The sequence below is a fragment of the Herpailurus yagouaroundi genome, unplaced genomic scaffold (genome assembly GCF_014898765.1).
Source record: "Herpailurus yagouaroundi ecotype Mexico unplaced genomic scaffold, PumYag 141, whole genome shotgun sequence".
NCBI lineage: Eukaryota > Metazoa > Chordata > Mammalia > Carnivora > Felidae > Herpailurus > Herpailurus yagouaroundi.
In genome coordinates, this window is record NW_024412396.1 from 13,572,328 (window position 1) to 13,599,815 (window position 27,488).

Sequence of the window (27,488 nt, forward strand, 5' to 3'; positions counted from 1 at the left end):
AATAGGGGATAAGAGTTTAGAATCTGGTACATGAAAGTGTCAAACTTGAATCTGATCAAGCATCTATAGCCAGCTACTAATTTATAGGAAATATAGGGAAAATGTTACACCTAGAGGATACAGTACCAAATCCAGTCCATGGGAAACTCTGAGACAACCTAGTATCTTCTAATAAATCAATTGCAAGGAAACAGAGACCTGTAGATCAAAAGCAGTTTGTAATATATCAATCATTTGCAGAGTGTGTACTGTATTTGGCTTTTAATTCCTGATTTGAACAATCAGGGAAATCTGAACACTGATTGTTGGAGACACTAAGAAATTATTGTTTATTATTTTTTAGGTATAATAATGCTAGTGAGTTATCTTTTAAAAACTTTATATTTTAGGGGCATCTGGGTGGCTCAGTTGGTTAGGCATCCAACTCTTGATTTTGGCTCAGGTCATGATCTCATGGTTCATGAGTTCAAGCCCTGAGTTGGGCTCTGTGCTGACAGCATGGAATCTGCTTGGGATTCTCTCTCTCTCTCTCTCTCTCTCTCTCTCTCTCTCTCTCTCTCTCTCTCTTCCCCCCCTCCCCCATATTCTCACTCTGTCTCTCAAAAATAAACAAACATTTTAAAAACTTTATAATTTAGAGCTACACTCTAAAATATTTATGGATGAAAGATGTGATGCCCAAGATATGCTTCAAAAATAGCTGGGAAATGGGGGATGGAATGGGTACAGTTACATATGAAACAAGATTAGCCATGAGTTGATAAAGTTAGTTTGTGGGTTCATTGGGATTTATTATATCATTCTACTTGGTATATGTTTGAAATTTCTATTGTAAAGGTCTTTTTAAAAATCGACATAAATACACATATGCTTTCAGGATAGAAATTGTGAAGAGGGAGTTTAATAAAACAATGCATCTTTAGTGAATTTCATGCAGAGGCAACATCTTTCTATAATATTTTCCCCAAACATATATTAATTGTCAAATACAAAAGTAGTTTAGAAATGTCACGATAGAAAGTGAAAATCCCCTTCTTTCATCAAATATTTAAAAATACTGAAAATTGTCATGTCTTTTGCACATGATAAATATTCTTTTTTGCATTTATGAAATGCATGAAAGATGAAATTTAGATCAAGAGCAGGAGAGAGATTTTCTATTGAACTACATTGCTTTTGCTTTGCAAAAAGATTAATGTCTGTTCTGGAGTTAAAAAAAATCCTTTACATGTTAATCCATTCTGTAGTGAAAATGATAGCTAAAGTGGCAATCTGGAATGCTCCAGTGTGCATCTACTCCTGTCTTTAGTGCAGGTGGCAACTGCAGATTAATTCCAGTGTGGTTGGGCCTTCCATGAAGGGAAATTTGAACCCAAGAGCTTATGTTCTCAAGCAGTGCTAATTGGAAGATGTGGAGTAAGGGGATTTCCACTCTTTGTTAATAAGATCTCCAGGCGTATTTCCTCTTTGTTTTTGCATTTTCCTGAGCTATGAAGCAGCTGCAGGGTAGTAAAATGTGATTTCCTGCACTTGCAAGTACTGGGTTTACTTCTGGAGACTTATAATTGGAAGAGTGGAATGCATATGGATTGAGCTATTCACACAGCTGATTTAAACAGTTGTGTTGTTTTGTTTGTTTATAAATTCACTGCATTTGTGCCATTTATTCCGATGATTTGAAGTAGCAGATAACTCAGTTGTCTCAGAGCTGGGCATCCATCTTGACAGACCACTGTTTTATTTAACAGTAAGTTTGCAAACTAACTGAAAAACTATGAATGGCAAAATTGCATTCTGTCATCTTAATAAAAATATTATATCTCCTTTGCAGATTAATGCAATGTAAATTCTTGTCTTTGGGGTTGAACTTATTATTTAACCTATAAATTCTCCAAAATGAGAAAAATGAGAAGGGGTATTTTTCAGGAACATGGGATAAGGCCATATCAGGTACTGCACGTGGGTGCAGTGTCTCTGGGAAGTGAAAAGAACTTATTAGAATAAATGCTCAAGAGCTATTAAGCACTAGGTGAAAGGGGAAAGGCATTATCAAAAATGTATACCTTTTCTGTAGTCATTGTCTCATGGCCTAATAACCATGGTTCATTTTTTTCAAAATATATTTAGGGGCCTATATTTTCATAAATATAAATGGGCCAGTCCTCTGGGTATAGAAATTTTTGAAGTGACCTCTTTTCAGGTTGCTTAATATTGTGTTAATAGTATAAGGCTTCTGTGTCTGCAATCCGAGAAACTCCATATGATTATTAGAAAATAAGAACTGATTATTATTATTTTTTTTTTTCAACGTTTATTTATTTTTGGGACAGAGAGAGACAGAGCATGAATGGGGGAGGGGCAGAGAGAGAGGGAGACACAGAATCGGAAGCAGGCTCCAGGCTCTGAGCCATCAGCCCAGAGCCTGACGCGGGGCTCGAACTCACGGACCGCGAGATTGTGACCTGGCTGAAGTCGGACGCTTAACTGACTGCGCCACCCAGGCGCCCCAGAACTGATTATTATTATATGTGCTGCCGAAGCGAGCACAACAAGAACTGATTATTATTTTTAATGTTTCCAACTTCATTGAGATGCAATTGACATATAACATTGTATTAGTTTAAGGTGTATAACATAGTGATTGGATATATATAAGGAACTGATTGTTGTGTAAAGTACCAAAATAACCTGACAGATCACTTCCAGAACTAGCATAGCTGACCGATCAGATCCGAAGCACAGCATTCATCATTCCCAACTGTCAGCTGTGTTATCAGTGAAGCTGAGCTAGTATTAAAATCCAAAGTGTTTACTTTTAATTTAACATTATTGTGTTAGAATAAAACTTTTAAAGTAGAATAACCTTATAAAGCAAAGGAATAATAGATTTGGGGAGGAGGGAAAAGGAACATAACTCTTCCTCCCCTTGTTTTGTAATTAACTCTGGTGGTTCTTAGGTCTTGTTCCATGGGATTCTGAGACCCCAGAAACTTTAGTAAAATTCTGTGTAAATATGTGTGCAGTGTTTCAAGTGGGTTTTGGATTAGTAGGTAGACACCACACTTATATCCAGAGTAAAATTAGATTAAATTCCCTGTTTATATAGCTACGGACACCAAACTTTATCAGACAATGGCCAAATATAGGGGCGCCTGGGTGGCTCAATCGGTTAAACGTCCGACTCCAGCTCGGGTCATGATCTCATGGTCTGTAGGTTCGAGCCCTCAGCTCAGGTCATGATCTCGTGGTCTGTAGGTTCGAGCCCTGCATCAGGCTCTGTGCTGACAGCTCAGAGCCTGAGCCTGCTTCAGATTCTGTGTCTCCCTCTCTCTGCCCCTCTCCTGCTTGAGCTGTGTCTCTCTCTTTCTCTCAAAAATAAACATTAAAAAGAGAAAGAAAGACTGGGGTGCCTGGGTGGCTCAGTCGGTTGAGCGTCCGACTTCAGCTCAGGTGACGATCTCGCGGTCCGCGAGTTCGAGCCCTGCGTCAGGCTCTGGGCTGATGGCTCAGAGCCTGGAGCCTGCTTCCGATTCTGTGTCTCCCTCTCTCTCTGCCCCTCCCCTGTTCATGCTGTGTCTCTCTCTGTCTCAAAAATAAATAAACTTAAAAAAAATTTTTTAAAAAGAGAAAGAAAGAAAGAAAGGAAAGAAAGAAAATGGCCAAATATAGAAGAAACAAGTGCAGTGTATTTCAGCAAACTTTCCCTAGGTCCCTGGAGTCCCTAATGGGGCTGAGCAGCCAGTGACAATGGCCATCCAAGGTAGGATCTTCCTATGTTAATTCATATTGCATCACAGATCTTTTATACCTAGGCTGACCACTGTTTACAGAGACAATCTGGATGCCTCCTTTAAGAGGACTTTTATGAGTATTGGGCTCTCCTGGACTCCATAGCCCCTCCTCACCAGAGGAGAAACCACATTTCCCTGCAATGGAGTGGATTTTTCTCCTGGAAGAAGACCCAGAGCCTTTATAGTGTCCCTGATGGGATTTTTTTTCCCTCAGCTTTAATGCTGTTTTGTCTAAGTGACTCCCAAATTGTTTTCTTTAATTCTGACTATTCTCTTGAATGCCAGATCAATGTAATCAACTGCCTTTGTGACATTTATATGTAATATGCCATTATGAACTCAAATTCAGCGTGTCACAAATCAAATTCTTCATAAACGCTTCTTCTCTTCTATCTTCTAGCTTCTGATCACACACCATTGAGTTTCTTTTTGTAACTTTCCTCTTTGCCACTGAGACTGAAGAGAGTAAAACTGCTTTTGACTCCTCTCGTATCCTTAACCTTTGTGGCTAATCAGTCATGAATCCTGTTGTGCAGTATTGCTCTCATCTGCCTCCGCTTGTCCATTTCCACTATTTCCATCCCTTCACTACTTCTTTCCTCAACCTCAACTCCCATTTTACTTCCCAACTGGTTTTCATGTGTCTGCACTCTCCTCCTTCCATCTCTCTTTCACACTATTGCTAGATCAGTTTTATCAAAACACTGATTTAGTTGTATTATTCCCTTACCCAAAAACCTTTTGCAGTTTCCCATTCCTACCCTAAAAGTAGCTCCTTTTCTGGTCACGACTCACTTTTTTAGCCTCATCTCTTATTCTCCTCTACAAACACCTGCTGCAGCCAGAGCTGACTCACTGGCTTTGGCCTCCTTTGCTGCTTTTTTCCTCTGCTTTTTCTCCTCCTCTAAAATCTACACTTGTCTCCAAACCCTTTTCAGACTTTTCCTGACCTCTCTAGTCTGCATTTATCTTTTCTTCTTTTGAACTTGTAGCATTTCTGAACCTTGCCACACACTTGTCGTTGACCCTGTACTGTGTGTTCTCATTCTAGTGCTTGGTTTTTCACATCAGTATCTGTTATCTCTTCACTCACATTGTAAACTCTTGGAAGGGCAAGATGCCCTTCTTTGTATTCTCCACAATGCTTGGAATCCAGTAGGCATGCAGTAACTATTGTTACTTATGTATTATCACTCCAATGTTTATATTTCTTTTTTTTCAATGTTTCTATTTCTTATGTAATAGCTACCATATACTTAATATATTGTTTAATCTTTACAATGATTTTGAGGGAAGAAGTATTTTATATACTTTACAGATGAGGAAATTGAGGCTCAAAGAAGTTCAGTAGCTTGCCAAAGCCACACTGTTTAAGTCATGAATCCAGGATTCAAACCCAAGTCTTTGGATTCAATTACACATGCTATTTACACTTGTTAGTAATTCTACTTCCTTATTAGTTTGATGCATGTTTTTTGAGGGTGGAAGAGTGCTTAACACTTACCTTGCTATTACTTGCTTAATTAATGGTAGCAGAAAAGATGTGCAAACATGGATTAGCAGTAATTGCTAACAGGGATAATGCAAACAGATGCAAACTGTGCCAAGCAAACTGTGTCAGAGTTCACAGGAAACTAAAATTTCCCCTTAATCTCGTTGCTTACTGGTGGAGTGACTCATCTTCCAGTTGTACGTTGTTCTTAAGCGACTCAATATTTGTTTAGGTTGGACATGGGAGGGAAAACCACTGATGAGATGTGCGAGACACGTCACTTGAGCTTATGAGTATTCCCGGGATATCCCCAAGATGTCTGCCTGTGTATTCTTGCCTCTCCCATTTACTGTTTCAGTCTTTCATCTTTTGGATTTCTTTCAGAGTGAAAATCACTTCCCAGTTCCTTTCTGCCTTCCATGTAGACAGCTTCAGTGGGCTACTTTTTACTACTGTGATGCACAGGGATTTACTGTCTGCTTCTTTTACCTTAGTCAGATTTTGTATTGTTTACTCAGGCACTAGAAATCCCAGGAATTTTAAATTTTCCCTTCTCTCTTCTCCCTTTTCTATTCTTGATTTTTTTTTCACTGAAAGAGGACAAAAAGACAGCCCAAACCGTTTTCTTTTTTAATTAGCAATAAAAATGAGTGTAGATGATAGTAGATTCATTCAGCTTTACTACTAATGAGAAGACTTTAAACTTTGATGGCTTTTGCAGATACAGTGTTGTTTCTGCTTTATAAATAAAAGAAATAGCTTATTCAGCTCAATAAAGTAATGAGTTAAGTAGGAGTCAGAAATAGAGGTTCTGTATCTTTTACGTAGTCATTACCTTTTTTTTTTTTTTCTGTATACTCATTTTTCTAAGAGGGTTGTTTGGAGGACAGAATCAGAAGATATATTCAATTGTAAAGCATAAAGTAGTTTTCAAGGATGCACGACAGGCAATCCCAGGGGAGAACATTTGGTTTATAAATTATCTTTACTTGTGTACGGCAAGGGCAGTGGATCTCGTCTTAGACCAAAGCCCTTCTGAAGGGGGTGGGCTGAACAGTTTCTTTGGCCCCTGAATCAGGACACCTGGGGGAAAAAAATGAAGTGTAGACATGCTTTCCTCACACATCTGGAGGCAGGTTATTGATACTTATAGGGATCCATCTATTTTACCACGATGTTAAGACAGGAGCAGGGATAGTTATTTTCCTGGTATCCTTTTTTAAAACCAAAGAGTTATATCTGGTGACAAACTATTGGTAAAACTTGTGCTACTATTTCTACTTACCTAACGCACATGTTAGAGGCTTTTGTAGTGTAGACTTTTTGTAGTCAAATCACTTAATTTTATTGAGTCCTTACAATAGCTCTTTAAAGTAGGTACGTAGCTCTACTTTATACCAGAGGAATCTTGAGGTCCAGAAAAGTCCAGTGACTTGACCAAAGTCATATAAGCTAATGGGTGGCCCAGCAGAGAAGATGTAAACCCAGATCGGCTCCTTTGGTACCCCCACAGCTCCTCTGAGGGTTTGTACTTGTTCCTGGGAGGGATAATAATAATAATACAGTGTCCAAGGTTATTGTTAAAGGAAACATTTTGAATTTGATCATTTTTTAGGGTAGACAATGAAAAATCTGTAATGATTCTTAAAAAGAGCCTTGGGCAGCCCTCTGTAATTGCTTTTCTCTGGGAATTCTTTTTGAGGGCTTCAAGTTCTGTCTATATATAGTGCTAAATTTTTCTTTAAGACTTTTCCTTGTTTGAAAAGTGTTTATTTTCTGATTTTTTTTTTCTTGGAAAAGTTCTTCAATGAGCTTTAGCTGTGCAATATTTTAAATTTTGTTTTGTTTTGGGATGATCCATTGAAGGGACTTAAATTTTCTGTTTGCTTCCCAGGAAGGAGGGAAGTTAGTTAGGTACAGTGTTGGTGCTCTAGAGCTGGTTCCTGGTTGGTTGTGAAGTAGAGGGGATTTCCAGGATGTGTAAGCATGGATGAACTCCTTTAACTAAAAGCAGAATTTAAAAAAAAAAAAAAGTGATTTAACAGCATTTCTGGGAGCCAGGTTTGTCGTGTTTCCTCGTCTGATTTTTTCCTTTCTAATTTGGGAGCAAGAGTCTGCAATTAAAAATGGATTGCCTTTTTGGGGCGCCTGGGTGGCTTAGTTGGTTGAGTGTCTGACTTCGGCTCAGTTCATGATCTCATGGTTTATGGGTTTGAGCCCCACATTGGGCTTTGTGCTGACAGTGTAGAGCCTGCTTCGGATTCTCTCTCTCCCTCTCTCTGCCCCTCCCCTGCTTGCGTGCGTGCACTCTCTCAAAAATAAACATTAAAATAAATTTTTAAAGATTATTTTTAATGTGTTGCCTTTTTGTCTTTCTGTTAGCTGGTCTTAAAAAAATTTTTTTTAATGTTTATTTTTGAGAGAGAGAGAGCGAATGGGGGAGAGGCAGAGAGAAGGAGACACAGAATCTGGAGCAGGTTCCAGGCTCTGAGCTGTCAGCACAGAGCGCAACATGAGGCTCAAGGTCATGAACTGTGAGATCATGACCTTAGCCGAAGTCAGACCCTTAACCATCTGAGCACCCCAGGCTCCCCTTAGCTGGTCTTTATGACTCAGTCAGGGTATGATATGAACAGAAAGGAGAGTAGGATTTTAAAGAATACAGCTTTTTATTCTACCTAGAAGTTTAATTTATTTATTTGTTTATTTTATTTGAGAGGGAGAGGGGCAGAGGGAAAGAGAAAGAGAATTTTTTTTTTTTAATTTTTTTTTTCAACGTTTTTTTATTTATTTTTGGGACAGAGAGAGACAGAGCATGAACGGGGGAGGGGCAGAGAGAGAGGGAGACACAGAATCGGAAACAGGCTCCAGGCTCTGAGCCATCAGCCCAGAGCCCGACGCGGGGCTCGAACTCATGGACCGCGAGATCGTGACCTGGCTGAAGTCGGACGCTTAACCGACTGCGCCACCCAGGCGCCCCGAGAAAGAGAATCTTAAGCAGGCTTCATGCTCGCACAGAGCCCGTCATAGGGCTCTATCCTCTGCCCTGGGATCATGACCTGAGCCGAAATCATGAGTTGCATGCTTAACTGGGTTTGCCACCCAGGCACCCTTAGGAGTTTAATTTTTAAACTATTTTTACCCGAATCAGATCTGTTTCCCCAAAGCCCATGCAAGATTTAAGAAATAAGTTTAAGGGGTGCCTGGGTGGCTCAGTCAATTGGGAGTCCAACTCTTAGTTTCAGCTCAGGTTATGATGTCATGGTTCGTGGTTTTGAGCCCTGCATTGGTCTCCATGCTGTCAGTGAGGAGCCTGCTTGGGTGGGATTTTCTCTCTCTCTTTCTCTCTCTCTCTCTGCCCCTCCTGTGCTTGCTCTCTCTGTATGTCTCTCAAAAACAAATAAATACAAATTTTAAAAATTTTTAAAAAGAAAAATGACTTTAAGCTGTGAGTATGTACCATTCTGTCTGGGATATTTAGTAGAAAAATCTATGTGAAAATACACTTACCTGCTAGAGAACACTTGTGTTCAACTCTGAATTCTAGATAGTTGAGAATTTTTTTAGGGAAATTTCCAGTCCTTTTTGCAATTAATAGTACGCTATCATTTGTGTTTCAAAGCAAAAGATAGATTATCTTCTTCCCCCCACTCCTCTTCCTTTTCTTCCTCTCTTCTTTTTCTAGCTGTATAGTTTTGCATTGTATAGGATTGTAATGGAACGCAAGGGGTTTACCACTTGGAGGGCATCAAATTAAACACACCCAAGGTAAATATTGAAAGCAAAGAAAAAGAACTTTCATTACTTGTTACGAGTAAGGAGACAAGGAGATAGCTCCCAAAGCCTGCCTGCCTCTGGGATTAGTACAGGAAGTTTTTATTCAGTGTGTTAGGGGGTGGGGCAGAGAGCTTGCAGACAGCTTTTGTTCAATTGCACATGCCTAGCATGGCAACATGCTAGTACGTACATTGTATGTTCAAACAATGGCAGAAAACTCTGCTGATAGCAAGAGATGTTAGTATTATAAGAAGCTAAAGGTAACTTCAAGTCAGCTCCCGGGGGCTCCTGCACAGCTCCTTAACTCGAATCCAGCTCAAACTGGCTCATGTAAAAGGGCTGTCAGGCAAGACACAACTAGCAAGGGCTATCAAGTGAAACACCTAATTTGTGTCTCTTTAGCTGGGACTGTTGATTCTGCAAAACAAAATACATTCCTTCCCTACTTTTGTTCCTTCTCCTTCTCCTTTCTGTTTGATAGCTTTCAGCCCTCTTATTTGAGTAACTTCCCTTTGTATCCTAGCTAACAGAATGACCATAATTTACTTATTAAAGGATATTTAGGTTGTCTAAATTAAATCTTACTATTGCAAAAATGCCACAGTGAATCCCCTTACACATTTGCAATTTCTCACATATTCCAAGATACCGGTAACATAGATTACTGCAAGTTGAATTGCTAGGGCAATGGAAAAAATCAATTTTGATTGGCCTCCACGGAAATTTATCAATATATATATATATATATATATATATACATACACACATACACTGATCAGCAAAGTATGAGAATTTTTGTTTCTCTACACTTTTGTGTTCCAGTGTGTCATCAGACATTTTGATTTTTGCCTATCTGAAGTAAAAAAGGGAATCTCAGTATAGGATTAATTTACATTTTTCTTTTTTTTTTTTTTAATTTCTTTAATGTTTATTTTTGAGAAACAGAGCATAAGCAGGGGAGGGGCACAGAGACAGAGGGAGACACAGAATCTGAAGCAGGCTCCAGGCTCTGAGCAGTCAGCACAGAGCCCGATGCAGGGCTTGAACGCACGAACCGCGAGATCATGACCTGAGCCGAAGTCGGACGCTTAACCAACTGAGCCACCTACGTGCTCCTACATTTTTCTTAATGAATAAGTTAAGCATTTTTTCATAGGTTTAAAAACCACTTGTATTTCTTTTCTGCAAACTGCTTGCTTCTGTCTTGCTAATTTTTGAGTTACTGAGAGTTTTATTGATTTTTAGGAGCTTTTTATCTGAAAAATTATGATTTGAATTTTTTGAGACTTTCTTGTTTCTTTCTTTCTTTCTTTCTTTCTTTCTTTCTTTCTTTCTTTCTTTCTTTCCTTCCTTCCTTCCTTCCTTCCTTCCTTCCTTCTCTTACGTTGTTTCTTCCCATGCAAGATTTTAAATAGTAAAATTTGTCAAACTTTTCTCTATGGCTTTTGGGCTTTATATTTTTAGGAAGACCTTTCCATTACAAGATTATTTAAAATGAACAAAGCAACAAACCAAAAAAAACCCTCCTTTTGTCCCCCACTGCTTTTGTTTTCCCTCACATTTTTGATGCATTTGGAGTTTTTTATGGTGTAGATGTAGTATAGTTCCAACTTGACTTTTTTTGCCCCAGCTAATTGCCTAGTTGTGTCAACACCATTTATATAACAACCTATCTTTTCCTCTAGTAGGTTGGTATCCCACTTTTAACATATATCAAATTCCCATATATATTTGGGTCTGTGTCTTGGACTTTCTATTCTAATTCATTAATCTGAGTACCTGACCATACTGTTTTGATTATTGTAGTTTTATAATATATCTTAATATAGTAGAATTAATCCTTAGAGTTCTGACCCTTATTTTAATAAGCTTTCAAGGGACAAATATTATAGGCTTATGATAAAATGTATTAATAATGTTCCCTTGGACAAAATCGTGTTTTGTGTGTATGACAGAGTCTCATTACCTTTAATTTTTTTTGGCTACAATTCAAGCACAAACTGTATTTTATGTAACAACCAATGTTACAAGTGAAAAAAATTTACGTACAAAAAATTATGTCCTCTTGGTACATGTGTTGTACTCTAATTGTATACTTTCCCCCCACAAATGCTGGTTGCAACCTATTAAACTAATTTTGTAACCCAGTATTGAGCTGTGACCCGCAGTTGAAAAATACCTTATTAGAATTCTATTCAGGTGAAATCCCATTAGTCTATAGTAGTCATTTTTTTTTTTTTGGAGGGGGGGAGCAGGAGAAGGGGGGATATCTCATCCTAAATAAATAAGGAAGACCACTTCAAAGCAAGTAGAATTTCTCAACAAAAGAACTCAGAAAAGACATTTGCATTTCTCTCCCATTGTTTGCAAGTACTTTATAGGAGAACATAGTAGTCTTGATTGGCGTGCCTTGTATAAGAACTTAGGCCACTTTGAATGCAAACTGTTGCAGCCAGTCTGGAAAATAGAACTGCCCTACAATCCAGCAATGGCACTGCTGGGTATTTACCCAAAGAATAGAAAAGCACTAACTCAAAGGGATACATGCACCCCTATGTTTATTGCAGCATTATTTACAATAGTCCTGATAGGGTAGTAGCCCAGTTGTTGAGGATATGGGGAAAGGGGAACCCTCTCAACCTATTGGTGGGAATGCAAACTGGTGCAGCCAATCTTGGCAAACATTGTGAAGTTTCCTCAGAAAGTTAAAGGTAGAATTACCCTATGACCCAACAATTGCACTGGTAGGTATTTATCCAAAAGATTCAAAAATACTGATTTGAGGAGGCGCATGCACCCCAATGTTTATAGCAGCACTATTAACAATAGCCAAATTATGGAAAAAGCCCAAATGTCCATTGGCTGATGAGCAAATAAAGAAGATGTGAGATATATATTACTCAGTAATCAGAAAGAATGAAATCTTGCCTTTGCAACAACATGGATAGAACCCAGAGTATATTTTGCTAAGCAAAATAAGATAGTCAGAGAAAGACAAGTACCATATGATTTCACTCATGTGGAATTTAAGAAACAAAACAGATGAACATAAGGGAAGAGAAAGAAAAATAAAATAAGATAAAAACAGAGAGGAAGGCAAACCATAAGAGACTCTTAACTATAGAGAACAAACTGAGGGTTGCTGGAAGGGAGTTCGGGGAGGGGGGGGGAATGGGCTAAATGGGTGATGGGCATTAAAGAGACCACTTGTGATGAGCACTGGGTGTTATATGTAAGTGATGAGTCACTACATTCTACTCCTGAAACCAATACTACACTATATGTTAACTAACTTGAATTTAAACAAAATCTTATAAGAAAATACATTTAAAAAGAAAAATTAAATAAAAAGTAGCCTGATAGATGAATGGATAAAGTTGTGGGCTGTGTGTGTGTGTGTGTGTGTGTGTGTGTGTGTGTGTGTGTGTGATGGAATATTACTCAGCCATAAAAAAGAATGAAATCTTGCCGTTTGCAACAGCATGGATAGAACTAGGGAGTGTAATACTAAGCAAAATAAGAGAAAGACAAATACCATATGATTTCTCTCTTATGTGGAATTTAAGAAACAAAACAAATGAGCAAAGGGGGAAAAAAGAGATAGAGAGGTAAACCAAGAAACAAACTCTTAGCTGTAGAGAACAAAGTGATGGTTACCAGAGGGGAAGTGAGGGGGTGATGGGTAAAATAGGTGATGGGGATTAAGGAGTACAGTTGTCCTGATGAGCACTGAGTGGTTAAAATAAAAGCTTTTATTTATTTATTTATTTAAAACTAAACAGCTTTTTTTTGTTCTGTTTATTTACTTTTGAGAGAGAGAGAGAGAGAGAGAGAGAGAGTGCCAGTGGAGGAAGGGCAGAGAGAGAGGGACAGAGGATCCTAAGCAGGCTGTGTACTCACAGCAGCAAGCCCGATGTGGGACTCGAACTGAGAACCGTGAGATCATGATCTGAGTGGAAGTCACACACCGAACCATCTGGGCTGCCCAGGCACCCCAAAATAAAAACTTGAAGAAAAAAAAAAGAAAAGTACATAGGCTGCTTTTTAAATTGGACTATTTGGGGTTTTTTGCTATTGAGTTTGAGTTATTTATATATTTTTCATATTCCCTATCATATATATGGGCTGGAAATATTTTTTCAAACTATTGCAGAAGCCTTTTAGCTTGATGTAGTCCTACTTTTTATTTTATTGCTTTGCTTTAGGTATGATTTCCAAAAAATTATTACTAAGACCCATGTGAAGGAGCTTTTTCCCCCTGTTTTCTTCTAGAAGTTTCATGGTTTCAGGTTTTACATCTAAGTCTTTAATCCAGCTTGCGTTGATTTTTGTTAGTGGTGTAAGATAGGGGTGAAGTTTCATTGTTTTAAATGAATATCCAGTTTTCCCAGCACCACTTATTGAAGAGACTATCTTTTCTCCATTGAATATTCTTGGCTCCCTTGTTAAATTTTAGTTGACTGTATATGCTTGGACTTATTTCTAGGCTCTCCATTCTGTTTCACGGGTGTATTTGTTCTTAGGCTGATATCATACTGTCTTAATTATTATAGTCTTATAGTGTAGCTTGAAATCAGGAAGTATGATGCCTTGTTCTTTGTTCTTCTTCAGTATTTCTTTGGCTACTTGGGGTCTTCGTGTTTCCATATAAATTTTAGGAGTATTTTTTCTATTTCTATTTTAAAAATGCTGTTGGAATCTTGATAGGGATTGCATTGAATCTATAGATGGCTTTTTGATAGTATTGGCATTTTAACAGTATTAATTCTTCCAATTCATCAACATAGGATACTTTTCCATTTATTTGTATCTTCTTAGATTTCTTTCATCATTGTATGAAAAGTGGACAAAGGATCTGAATAGACATTTGTCCAAAGAAGTTATATGAATGGGAGCGCCTGGGTAGCTCAGTCAGTTAAGCATCCGACTTCAGCTCGTGTCATGATCTTACAGTTAGTGAATTCGAGCCTCACATCTGGCTCTGTGCTGACAGCTCAGAGCTTGGAGTCTGATTCTATGTCTCCCTCTCTCTGCCCCATCCCCACTCGTGCTGTCTGTCTGTCTCTCTCTCTCTCAAAAATAAATAAACATTAAAAAAAAAGAAGTTATATGAATGGTCAATACGTACATGAAAAGATTCTCAACATTACTAGTTATTAGGGAAATGCAAATTAAAACCACAATGAGATATCACATTACAACCTATTAGAATAGCCATCTTCAGGGAGCCTGGGTGGCTCAGTTGGTTAAGCATCTGACTCTTGATTTCGGCTCAGGTCATGATCCCAGTGTCTTGGGATCAGGCCCCGGATTGAGGTCTGTGCTCAGTGTGGAGCCTGCTTAAGATTCTGTCTCTCTCCCTCTGCCTATCTTGCACATGTACTCTCTCTCTCTAAAACAAACAAAAAGAATGACCATTGTCCTGAAGACAAGAGATAAATACTGGTGTGGATATGGAGAAAAGGAAATCCTTATGTACTGTTGGTGGGATTGTAATTTGGTACAGCCACTATGGGAAACAGTATGAAATATGGAAGTTCTTCAAAAAACTAAAAATTCTAGTTCTGGGAACATATCCAAAGGAAATGAAAATACTAACTCAAAGAGATATCTACACTGCCATCTTCTTAGCATTATTTACAATAGCAAAGACAGGGAAATGACCTAACTGTCCATCGATGGATGAATGGATAAAGAAGTTACACACACACACACACACACGGCGGGAATATTATTTAGTCATAAAAAAACAAGGAAATTTTACCATTTATGACAATATGGATGGACCTTGAAGGCATTATGTTAAATGAAATAAGTCAGACAAAGACACTGTTATGATCTCACTTATATGTGGAATCTAATTTAAAAAAAAAAAAAGCAAAACCCCCACCGAACTCAGACAAAAAGAGATCAGACTTGTGGTTACCAGAGGCAGGAGGTCGCAAGGAGAATTAGGGGAAGATGGTCAAAAGACACAAACTTCCTGTTATAAGATAAATAAGTACTCGGTATGTAATATACAGCATGATGACTGTAGCTAACACTGCTGTAGGATATCTAGGAAAGTTGTTTGGAAAGTAGCTCTTTAGAGATCTCATCACAAGGAGAAAATTTTTTTTCCTCTTATTGTACCTATATGAAATGATGTTAATTAAATCTATTGTGACAATCATTTTACAATATATGTAAAGCGAATCTTCATACTGTACACCTAAAACTTATACAGTGATGTATGTCATTTATTTCTCAATAAAATGGAAAAAAAGAGCATAGGCCACAATTTATTAGTATGTACTGTCCAGGAATAAGGAAAAATTATTCCGAAGCAGGTGCTGTGGGGTTCAGGCCCTTCTGAGGACTACTCCACCATCTTCAAACATAGTCATTTGGTTGTCTTCTGGCTTTTGTGGTTGCCAGCTTGATTTTGGTTTCTCTGAGCTGTTGTAGAACATATGAGAGCATGGACTTCTAGGTTTTAAATCCCAAGTCCACCACTTACTAGTTATGTGACTGGCTTAACTTCTCTGTGCTTTCATTTTCCTAATCTGTTAAGTTCCTAACCACTTTTTAGGAAGGAGAAAGTTAATATATGAAAAGCGCTTAGAATTCTTGTTTTTCTCTATTTTGTGATCTGCTTGTCACATAGAAAACCCTATAAAAGTCTTTCTGTAACTCTTATTTGACTTGGATGTATATAGGATTTTTTCTTTAACCTCAAAATTAAAAATTTTGTGAGAAGAGGACTAGGTGAATTTTTTCATTAAGTTTCCCTGAATTTCATGAATCCTTAAAGACTTAGATTTTTTGTTTAATATTAGGAAAGATTTTTTTTAATGATTAGTTCTCATCTTTTGTTCTTTTTAAAAAAGTTTTTTAACATTTATTTGTTTTTGAGAGACAGAGAGAGGCAGAGCATGAGCAGGGTAAGGGCAGAGAGAGAGAGAGGGAGACACAGAATCTGAAGCAGGCTCCAGGTTCTGAGCTGTTAACACAGAGCCCAACATGGGGCTCGAACCCATGAACTGTGAGATCATGACCTAAGCCGAAGTTGGACACTTAACGGACTGAGCCACCCAGGCACCCCAGTTCTCATCTTTTTGTCTGATTTATTCCTCATTGTTGTGAGGCTTAAGTTGTCTCTGTTCTCTGTCCTTTGTATCTATAATGTTTTTTTCTCTTAACATTTTCTTTTAGTTCTTTTCCTCTGCATTCTTGTAGAATTTCTCAAAGTTGGTTCACCAAATCCATGTTCTGGTAAATTACTAATCTAATCTTTATGGCTTTTCATGGAGATTTAAATTCTGCAGTTGCAATTCGTTTTTTCTTGCATTTCTTTTATTTTTGCCAGGTCTCTTTCTTCATAAATGCAACTGAATTTGTCCTCAATAATAAATAAACAATAATAAAATATGTCCTCTATCCCCTTAGTTTTTGTTGTTTCTGAACTTCTGCTTCTGCTTTTGCTACACTACCCATTCTTTCTGGCCATTTTACCCACTCTAGTTTTCTCTAGCACCTGTGTGCCAATGACTCAAAGATATATATAGCTCTAGCCCTCACATTCTCACCGAACCCCAAACTTCCTGTTGGCCATCTTCCTGAATACCATCCTTTCAGTGACAGGATGAGAGTGGTAAACTATTTTATTCTTTGTCTGTAAATGTCTATTTGAATGATAGTTTAATTACATGGAATTTAATGTCTTTCCTCAACACTTTGATGATAGTATTGCAATATCTTCTGGTCTCTATTTTAGTTACTATTGAGAAGATTGCTTTGGTCCAATTTTTTTTTAAAGTTTTTTATTTAAGTAATCCCTACACTTAATATAGGGCTCAAATTCACGACCCCAAGATGAAGAGTCGCACACTCCTCCAACTGAGCCAGCCAGGTGCCCTATCAGTCCAATTTTTGTTCTGTATATCATCTCCATCCTCCTGGTTGCTCTTTAAAATTGTTTTCACTTCTGTTTCACTATGATATGTATTATGAATGTATTTCTTTTTTCTGCTTGGGATTCACTGAGCTTCCTGAATCTGATGTTTCATATCTTGAATCACTTCTGAATAATTCTCAGCCCTTATATCTTCAAATATTGCCTCTCCTGAAATTCCCATTAGACATTTGTGAGACCCTTTCACTCTCCTCTATGTCTCTTACTCTTTCTTTCTTTTCTTTCTTTCTTTCCTTCTTTCTTTCTTTCTTTCTTTCTTTCTTTTAATATTTATTTTGGGCAGAGCACAAGTCAGGGAGGGGCAGAGAGAGGGGAACAGGGGATCCAAAGCAGGCTCTGAGCTGACAGGCTTCCAGCAGTGAGCCCAATGTGGGAGCTCGAACTCACGAACCTCAAGATCATGACCTGAGCTGAAGTCATACACTGAACTGACTGAGACACTGAGGTGCTCCTACTCTTTCTTTCATATTATTTCATCTTGTTATATTTCTGAATTGCATTCTGGGTAACATTTTTAGATCTATCTTCTAATTCACTACTTCTTACCTCATATGTGTCTGTTCTTCTCTCTACCCATTTATTTCTGGGCTTTTCCCCTATTGTTTCAATAATTTACAGACCACAGAATTCACCATTTTAAGTGAACAGTTCAATGATTTTGAGTAAATTTATATACTTGTGTGGCTACCACCATGATTCAGCTTTAGAATACTTCTTTCACCAAAAACTTTCATCATGCCCTTTGGAGGTCAGTCCCTGCTCCTACTCCTATAACCCCAGGAACCACTGAGCTGCTGTCTGTCTCTGTAGTTTTGTCTTTACTAATAGTTGCGTATAAATAGAATCATATAATCTGTAATGTTTTTGTTTGTCTTTCACTTAAAATAATGCTGTGTATTTGTTTTTACAATATATTAGATTTAGTTTGAAATATAGTGTTTTTGAGTTTTTGTTACATGTATCAGTTATTTTTCATTGCTGAGTGTATTTAAGTGTGTTAATACATCAGAGTTTGTTCATTCACCAACTGATGGACATTTGGATTTTCTCCCATCCGTTTAGTTTCAGTTAGTTATTTTAGGATGTTAATTTTAGAACTTCTCTTTCAAATTGTTTTCTTCATTTTTTTCATGGTCTCTTTCTTTTCTTACAGTTTTGATTCTTTTTGTACATTTTAATTATTTTTACATATTTTATATTGTCTCTTAGGTTTCTCCATTTTTCCTTTTGCCTGAACTCTTTGGGCATGAATCCTTCGGTGTGTCAGAAGACTCCCACATGGTAGATTGTTTACTCTTGTGTTTTTTAATTTTAAATTGGTGAGTTCGGTTTTAGAAGGACTTGCTCTTTCTATGAGTGTCCCTTTGTTGCCTAGATTATCGGTATTATCTCTCTGGAGAGGTTTGGTATTTGCTTCTGCCAAGTGTCCAAGAGATGTTACTGGATCAGAACCAGGTGTGTGTGTGTGTGTGTGTGTGTGTGTGTGTGCGCGCGCGCGTGTGCGTGTTTTAAAGTAAGCTCTGCTCCCAACATAGGGCTTGAACTCATGACCCTGAGATCAAGAGTTACATGCTCTACTGACAGAGCCTGCCAGGCGCCTCTGGATCAGAACTAGTTTTTATGTAATTTCTCAGTGGAACATTTTAAAACACATTTAAAACACAAACCTGGAGTTTCTTTTTGTTCAGGGATTTTTTCCTCCTACTTAGATCCCTGGTAGAGATAGAAAGGGTGGTGTATTGTGTTTTGACATCGGTGTTCCCATCTGTAAAGGTTCCTCTTTTATTTGGGAATTCACTTCCAATTTCTCCCTTCATTTGGAAGGTTTGCTATATCTCCAGGTTCCATGGTGGTATCAGAAACCAGGCTCCTGTTTGCTAATACCTACTCCATTCCTTTTCTTGTCTCCTAGACAACATTAGCATCAATATTTATCCTTACCATTCTGATTTTCAGATTTGGCTTTATCTCTGGCACTGGGATACTTTTTCTTTTTCTCTTTCTTTCTTTCTTTTTTTCTCTCTTTCAAGTTCAACCATGCATAGGTATTTTTGTTGTATTTTACACAGCCTTTTAGAAACTTCTGGCAGAAAGGGTTTGTTGGGGTTTTTTTCATCTTTCTGGAATCAGAAAACTCAGATAAGATTGTAAGTATTTAAAAACAGAGTAGCATAGTATAGTAGTTCTAGCTATAATTACTAAATGAAAAACATCTCCTAAAATATAACTTGTTATTAAGGGAGTGTAAGCTTTCTAAGACTATTAGTTGTTAGATTGCAGTGACATTTTGTAGACATACAATTTTGTTTTTCTTTGGCTACAATAAGGCAATCATTTTAGTGTTCTTTTTATTTCACACTTATTTGTATCTCATGGGGTAAAGAAGGTATGCAAAGAAGTTTGTCCATTAGATGCAGAGATGGATTTTTTATTGTGGTTCCATGTTAAGAACAGTGCTTCCCACCAAAATAGCTGGTATTCCCCTGTTTTTCCATATCTGTTATGACTAAAGCCAGTTGTTTTAATACTCCCTTTCTTCTAATCTTTGGAAAATATAATGATTGTTGTAGTACATTGGATATAATTAACATGTTGAGTTCATTGTTTCTTTTATGATGTAAAGTTTTGAGTATACATTGTTGTAGTCCTGTTTCCCCTGAGTTGCCATTGTAGAGGAGGATGTTAACTCAATACAATAAATGAGAGAGATCTGTTTTGAATTTCCTGGTGAGGTTTATATCAAAGTCTCCTAAGTAAACTGCTATAAACATATGGACCATCATTTCAAAAAATTGAAGAATTTAACCTCTTCTAGGTAGAAAGGTAAAAGAGAAGTTTTAGCATCTCTTGGAATATCATTTGTTGAGAAAAATCAGTTGCTTAACCTCTTTGCCTTCTCATCCATAATGTAGGAGGAGTAATAAATAGAAGAGTCAATTTCTATTGCCATGTATATTGTGAGAGTCATTTATAATTAGGAAGTCAGATCTTTGATGGCAGGTGCTGGAATCATCTGTGTAATGTATATGTTGTCCCATTCTTTTATTTCTTTTTTTGATGCACATATTTGGATCATTTTGCTACTCATTTATGATTAGGTAACAACTACAAAACAATAAATATCAATTCTGCTTCTTTGTTTCAAATAAGAAATTGGATATGATACAGAATTTAAAACTTTTGATTAGCTGTTTTAGAATTGTTTTACATTTATTTCCTCTTTCCCATATTGTAGTAATAAACAAGAATTGAATTTTTAAAACTTAAACTCAAAACATAATACATAAAAACTTTATAGTTATTTGAACTTTCAAATTGCCTGATCATTAATCATCAAACGTTCAAAGCTTTTGGTGTTTAGTTAAGGGCCTTGGTTGTTCTTTCCTCTGCCTAAAAGGCTCTTCCCTCAGAGGAAGCATGGTTGTTGACCCCTTCACTTCATTCAAGTCTTTGTTTAAATGTTACCTGATTAGAAAGACCTTTTTCTTTCACCATATCTAAAGTAGAGAGGGGCTTGGAAGAGTTGGGGTAACACCCTGCCCTGATTAAATTTTCTTCAAGGCACTTTTCTCTACCTAAAATTAAATATCTATTTGTTAACTTGGTATTGCTTGTTTCCTCTACGAATATATAAATTTCTTTAGCTCAGTGAATTTGTTCACTATTCTGTTCTGTTCCTAGGAAGAAGAATATTATTTGGCACATAACACATGCTCAACGAAAATCTATTGACTGACCAAGTGAATGTATTATAAACTTGTGGTCTGCAGGTGGAATCTAACCCAAAAATGTTTTTTGTTTGAGCTTCTTTGTATTTTATTCTTTTTAATAGTTATTTAACAGTGTTTCAAAATGCCAGATTTTTTATTTTCCTTGAAAAATTAAATCTCCTAGCCCTGGGTATTTATTTCATGTGGCAGCAATTAGCTGGACTGAGCACTGGGCTACTCCCTTTGTAAGGGACCTACATTCTCCAGTTTGTCAGCCTTTACTTCTTTCTATAGAATCTTGGACCATGAGACTTACACTATTTGCTATTTGTCATTTTGCCTGCTCTGTTGTGTTTTCATAGACTTGGCCCATTTTACTTATTTAGGTCACCTGCCTGGTCCTTGTAGACATTTGAGCTAACAATCTCTATTGCAAGTTATGGTGTTTGTAATTCCTATGCAGTAACACCTCTTAGATTTAAGCCTAGAAGTGTAAAATGAGTAAAGATGATAGAAGTTGTGACTTTTTATTGAAGGAAATATATGTTGAATTTGTAAAGCCTATATGTCACACAAATGAATTCCTTTTAGGCCAATGAGCACACAATAAGATGCTCAACATCATTAGTCATTTGGGAAATGTACATCAAAACCGCACTGAGGTACCATTTCACATCTGAAAGTATGAGTATAATAAAAAACACATAAAATAACAAGTATCGGTGAGGCTGTCGAGAAATTGGAAGCCTTGTACATTGTAGTTGGGAATGTAAAATGGTATAGCTACTTGGAAGACAGTCTAGCAGTTCCTCAAAAAGTTAAACAGAGAGTTACTATTATTGCATATGGTAGCTCATGACAGTTTCCCTCCTAGATGTATACGCAAGAGTAATGAAACATACATCCATCTAAAATTTGTACACAGATGTTCATTGCAACATTGTGTGTAATATCCAAGAAGTGGAAATAATCCAAATGTCCATCAACTAATGAATGGATAAATAAAATGTGGTATAATCCATACAATGGAATATTATTTGGCAATAGAAAGGAATGAAGTACTCATTTATGTTATAATACTAATGAACCTTGAAAACATTATATTGAGTGAAAGAAGTCAGTCACAAAAGACTATATATTTGTATAATTCAGTTTGCCACGTGGTAAGGTAGTGGAATGGGGATTGACTGCTGAGCATGGAGTTTCTAGTAGGAAAGACAGAACTAAAATTGGATTGCAGTAATGTTGCACAACCTGTGAATTGTATACAAGTGAAACCTTGAATTGCAACTGACTTGTTCTGCAAGTGTTCTGCAAGACAAGAGAATATTTCTAATAAATTTTAACTTGATAAATGAACGATGTTTTGCAACGTGAATAATAAGTGATGCCGAATGCGTGGTCACATGATTAAAACTGAGATGGCATGATCACAACTGAGCCAATGGTTCTGGAAATTTGATTTGGTATACAAGTGCTTTGGATTACAAGCGTGTTTCTGGAAGGAATTATGCTCAGAAACCAAGGTTTTACTATACTTCAAATGAGTGAATTATATGGTATATGAATTATGTATCAATAAATTTTTTTCAAAAGAACTTCTTTTGTTAGTCAAGAAACAAATGATCAAAAGATTGGTGGATTTTCATACTTTAAATCATTAGCCAATCTAATCAAGTACAATCCCAGCAGCAGCACTAGAAAGAAATAATTTAAATTTACCCTCCATTAAAACACTTAAGCTTGCAGATTTGTATAGGCCTATGCCATAGTTAATATGCTGTCTCAGTAGGTCACCTCTTTCTTTGTCATGCCTTATCAGCATGATCTACTCAGTGGCTTTTGAGTGCAACGACATATAAACTTGTTTAGTTTGAAAAGTGAGCATCTTGGATACACACAGAAAGTATTACAAAGTAATAAATTGTTACTCCTCGACTGGTAATATTTAGTAAATGGAGATTTCGTAATGGGGGAAAAGCCCAATCTGACATTTAAAATTTTTCTGTGTATTAGATACGAATCAGGAGGCTAAATCTCCAGATGGAATTTTACTACACATTCTATGATTGCACAGAGGTTCCTGAGACTCACCTTTCAAACAAACCATCACAAGTATAACCTTTTCCATTCTGTGATTTTAAGGGATTTCCAAGTCTTGTTAACATAGAATATCGGAACTGGAAGGGGACTTTGTAAGTTATCTAGTTTGACTCTTGATTTTCCAAATGTCCATTTTGCCAGTCATGGTGAACTTGCTTTGTCATTACTCCTGAGGTGAATACAACATAGTACTAAGAGCAACACCACAATGATATATTGGAAGTATAGTGGGAAATCTTTTCCATGTTAATTAGTGAAACCTGAATTTTAGAATTTAATGCACTTGTTTTGTTTCCCTTGGTTCATTCAGACCAAAACAAGAAATGGTCATATTTTATGCAAACTGTTTTAATTCTCCTTGATAGTTTTATTTCCATTTATAAAAAACAGTATTCCTATTGCAACTTTATTTAGTTAGTTTTGATATTAGTTGGAACTTTCTAAACATTTTTCAGGAAATATATTTGAGCAAAGAAATTTTTAAAAAGTGTTATGCTGAGTAGAAAGGAAAGAGGTTGGTCCCATACAACTGGAGTTGGCAAGGATAGAAAAGCTAAAGAAGTCAAGTAAGAAATGAAAGCATGCATATGAATTAATGGTTGTTTTATTTTATTTTTAATTAATTTAGTTAAAAATTTTTTTTTCAACGTTTATTTATTTTTGGGACAGAGAGAGACAGAGCATGAACGGGGGAGGGGCAGAGAGAGAGGGAGACACAGAATCGGAAACAGGCTCCAGGCTCTGAGCCGTCAGCCCAGAGCCCGACACGGGGCTCGAACTCACGGACCGCGAGATCGTGACCTGGCTGAAGTCGGACGCTTAACCGACTGCACCACCCAGGCGCCCCTAATTAATTTAGTTTTAAATGAAGCCTGGTTGACATACAACATTATAGTAGTTTCAGGTGTACAACATAGTGATTCAACATTTATATACATTATGAAATGCTCACTGGGGTAAGTATAGTTATCATCTGTCACCATACAAAGTTACTACAGTATTATTGATTATATTTCCTATGCTGTACTTTACATCCTTATGACTTATTTTAAAACTGTAAGTTTGGGTGGCTCAGTCAGTTAAGTGTCTGACTCTTGATTTTGGCTCAGATCATGATCTCAAGGTCATGAGATCTAGCCCTGCATCGAGATCCATGCTCAGCATGGAGCCTGCTTGGGATTCTCCCCCTCCCTCTCCCTCTGCCTCTCCCTCACTTGTGCATGCTCTCTCTCCCTCTTTCTCAAAAAAAGATTTAAAAGAAGAATAATAATAAAACACCATACTGTCATTCCATTTTGCATTTCCTCTAATTTCTGCCTGCTTTCGGTCATTGTCTAGTATCTTCAAATAGTTGGTTTTTATGTAAAATTTATATTATCTCTTAGTCCAGGACAGACTATTCCATCATTACCAGAAATGGAGCTCCTTCTCCTCCTTTTCTTCCTTCCATAGCACTCATCACATTTGACATTTAATATAATTTATTAACTTATGTGTTTATTTTATGTCTCCTTCCACTAAAATGCAGATTCCACTAAGTTAGAGTTTTATCTGTCTGGTAACTGCTGGGCACACAGTAGATGCCCCACAAATATTTGTTGAATAACCCAACTCTTCAAAATAGCCAGAAGTAAATAAAAACCTCTTGATGACCAAAGAGCTATTGTAGAGCCTTGTTCTTTCAACACAGTTGCACTAATAGACTGACATATCTGATGTTTACTTCTCCTTGGCATACAGAACAGGATATAGAGATTTTGACATTTCATTCTCATCATGACTACCATGTAAGTCAGTTTAGTAGGCAATAGCTAGGTGCATATCGAATGAAATAGCATGTGAAAGTACTCTAGGAAGTGTACAGTGCTATGAGATTATAAGGTATATCAGTTAATTACATGTGGTTGCATTTATTAGTCTGGTCTTTTTGGATTTCATTTTGAAAGTATCTTTGTGTGCATTTAAAAAAATTTTTTTAATGTTTATTTTTTTATTTTTGAGAGAGAGAGAGAGCAGGGGAGCGGTCAGAGAGAGAGAGAGACAGAATCTGAACCAGCCTCCAGGCTCTGAGCTGTCAGCACAGAGGCCAATGCGGGGCTTGAACCCACAAACTGTGAGATCATGACCAGACCCTGAAGTCGGGTGATTAACTGAGCTACCCAGGTGCCCCTTTTTGTGTGTATTTTTAAGGGATGAATATATTTACTTATCAGAACAATAATAAAAGTCATAACAGTGTGTTTATGATAAAGCCCTTGCTAAGTTTTATTGTTTTATCTGGCTTTTCTTTTTTAGGAACTTGAGAGATTTCAGAACTTTGTAAAATGCTGTCCTCCTTTTGATATCGTCATTGATGGGCTCAATGTTGCCAAAACATTTCCTAAAGCTCGTGAATCTCAAGTTGTAAGTACAAGTTTTATTTTGTTATTCCAAATCTCTAGAAATATTTAGTGTACTTATTTGTGATCTTCCTTGGATGTGTTAACTTCCCATTTTTCCTTCCTCTAAAAATAAGCTCCTAAAGGTGTCACAGTAACCAACCACTTATCTAAGATTCACTGTTTTCATCTCTGGCAAGAAAGTGACTCTTATAGGCTGGCCAAGAGTGATTAAAAAGCCATGTAGTAGAGGGCCATTTCAGCCCTCTTTCTTTCTTTCTTTCTTTCTTTCTTTCTTTCTTTCTTTCTTTCTTTCTTTCTTTTTTAAAAATTTTTTAAATGTTTATTTTTGAGAGAGAGAGAGAGAAAGGGAGAGAGCACAAGTGGGGGAGGGGCTGAGAGAGAGGAAGACACAGCAGGCTCCAGGCTCCCAAGTTGCCAGCACAGAGCCCAAGGTGGGACTCAAACTCATGAACTGCAAGATCATGACCTGAGCCGAAGTCAGACACTTAACCAACTGCACCACCCAGGTGCCCTCAGCCTTTTTACTTATATAACCTTTAACTAACCTTCTTCTACATCTCTACTCTTTCTTTGGGGTTACTCTGTCATTTCCCTGTGAGTCACATTCCTCTTTGAAAATTTTCACCATAAACTAAGAGATGTTAATATACCCATACTTGTTTTTTCCAAACATAGTATGTTCATAAATGAATCTAACCAGCTCTTTTTTTTTGTAAGGTAATCATTTGTTCTATAAGTTTATAAGTGTCCTGTAGTTTCTAATACGAATATCATGATTTTTAATAGCAGTTATATAAAATTTTACATATAATTTATAGCAATTTTTATTGCTCATTTTTATAGATTAGAATACTAGAAAAGTGAAGCCAATTTTGTATAGTAAATCTGTAGAAAGCACTCATAACATCAGAATTAAATTGTAGACAGCTCCTGGATTTCAAGCTTGTGGTTCTTACTGCTGGCAATCTATGGCCATTCATCTGTAGTTAATCTGTGTTATTTCTTAAAAATTACTGCCAATTTAAAAGCTTTTTCTCAAAGATGCAACTAGTCCCGTTTGGCCATTTATACTCAGAAAAGCTTACAAGTACCAAGGACGAGGTTGATTTACAGAAATTTCTTTATGTGTCTATCCTTTATGCCTACATTTTTATGGTCAAGTATGTACTTTTCAATCCTTTATTTTTAAAAAACACAAAAGCAAGTTGAAAATATTTTTGTCCTTTAGGTACTTGAAGGGTTATTTGAGGCAGCAATATTGAAAAGGGCAAAGCCAGAAAATGAAGCATAAAATTACTATCACTAGTACATGGTGGAGCTCAAAATCAGAACTTCCTCAGCTAATCTGTGTGAAGTTTTGTATTTGTTTACCTTTTATTTGACATTCAGCTTCACACAAAGCAGTAAAAATTGGCTTGCCAGAAATATGTAGCCCAAACTGGGTGAACATTTTTGGGGAAAGTAACACGTTGAAAATGCTGTAGTGGATACATCCCCTAGTATTATAGGAGATTTTTTTTTTTAACATTTATTTATTTTTGAGACAGAGAGAGACAGAGCATGCACAGGGGAGAGGCAGAGAGAGAGGGAGACACAGAATCTGAAACAGGCTCCAGGCTCTGAGCTGTCAGCACAGAGCCCGACACGGCCCTGGAACTTCACGGACCACAAGATCATGACCTGAGCCGAAGTTGGAAGCTTAACCGACCGAGCCACCCAGGTGCCCCTATAGGAGAAAATTTTTTACATTTGGAAAGATCTTAGCAGATTTTGGCAAACCAAGAGGCAAGGAACAAAGATTAACCTGTGAAATCATAGGCAGCTGCCACCACTTTTAGCTTTCACTCTTAAAATAATTTAATGCGGGGGCGCCTGGGTGGCGCAGTCGGTTAAGCGTCCGACTTCAGCCAGGTCACGATCTCGCGGTCTGTGAGTTCGAGCCCCGCGTCAGGCTCTGGGCTGATGGCTCGGAGCCTGGAGCCTGTTTCCGATTCTGTGTCTCCCTCTCTCTCTGCCCCTCCCCCGTTCATGCTCTGTCTCTCTCTGTCCCAAAAATAAATAAAAAACGTTGAAAAAAAAATAATTTAATGTTAACAACACTTTATGTGGACAGGTAACTGTTATTACTCAGCTCGTAAAAGCACTCTTATCTTGTAGCAGTACATTGGTATTATATTTGGGAAACTGCAGCTCAGAGGCTCTCAGCTTAGAGATGCCACCTGAATAAGGAAAAAGGAAAAAATTTCCTTCTCAAGTTTT

At 37.2% G+C, this 27,488-nt stretch overlaps 1 protein-coding gene across 4 annotated transcripts in view; it reads left to right on the plus strand.

Annotated features, from left to right (window-relative positions):
- Nucleotides 1-27,488, plus strand: part of PRORP (protein only RNase P catalytic subunit) — a 135,695-nt gene that overhangs the window by 27,872 nt on the left and 80,335 nt on the right. For all 4 annotated transcript variants that reach the window (XR_005790821.1, XM_040476930.1, XM_040476932.1 and 1 more), the window contains one exon: nucleotides 25,123-25,230. Coding sequence is in view for 3 of the 4 variants with exons in the window: in XM_040476930.1 (XP_040332864.1) it covers nucleotides 25,123-25,230 (108 nt within the window). In the remaining variant the exon portion in view is untranslated. The remainder of the gene's footprint in view (nucleotides 1-25,122; nucleotides 25,231-27,488) is intronic.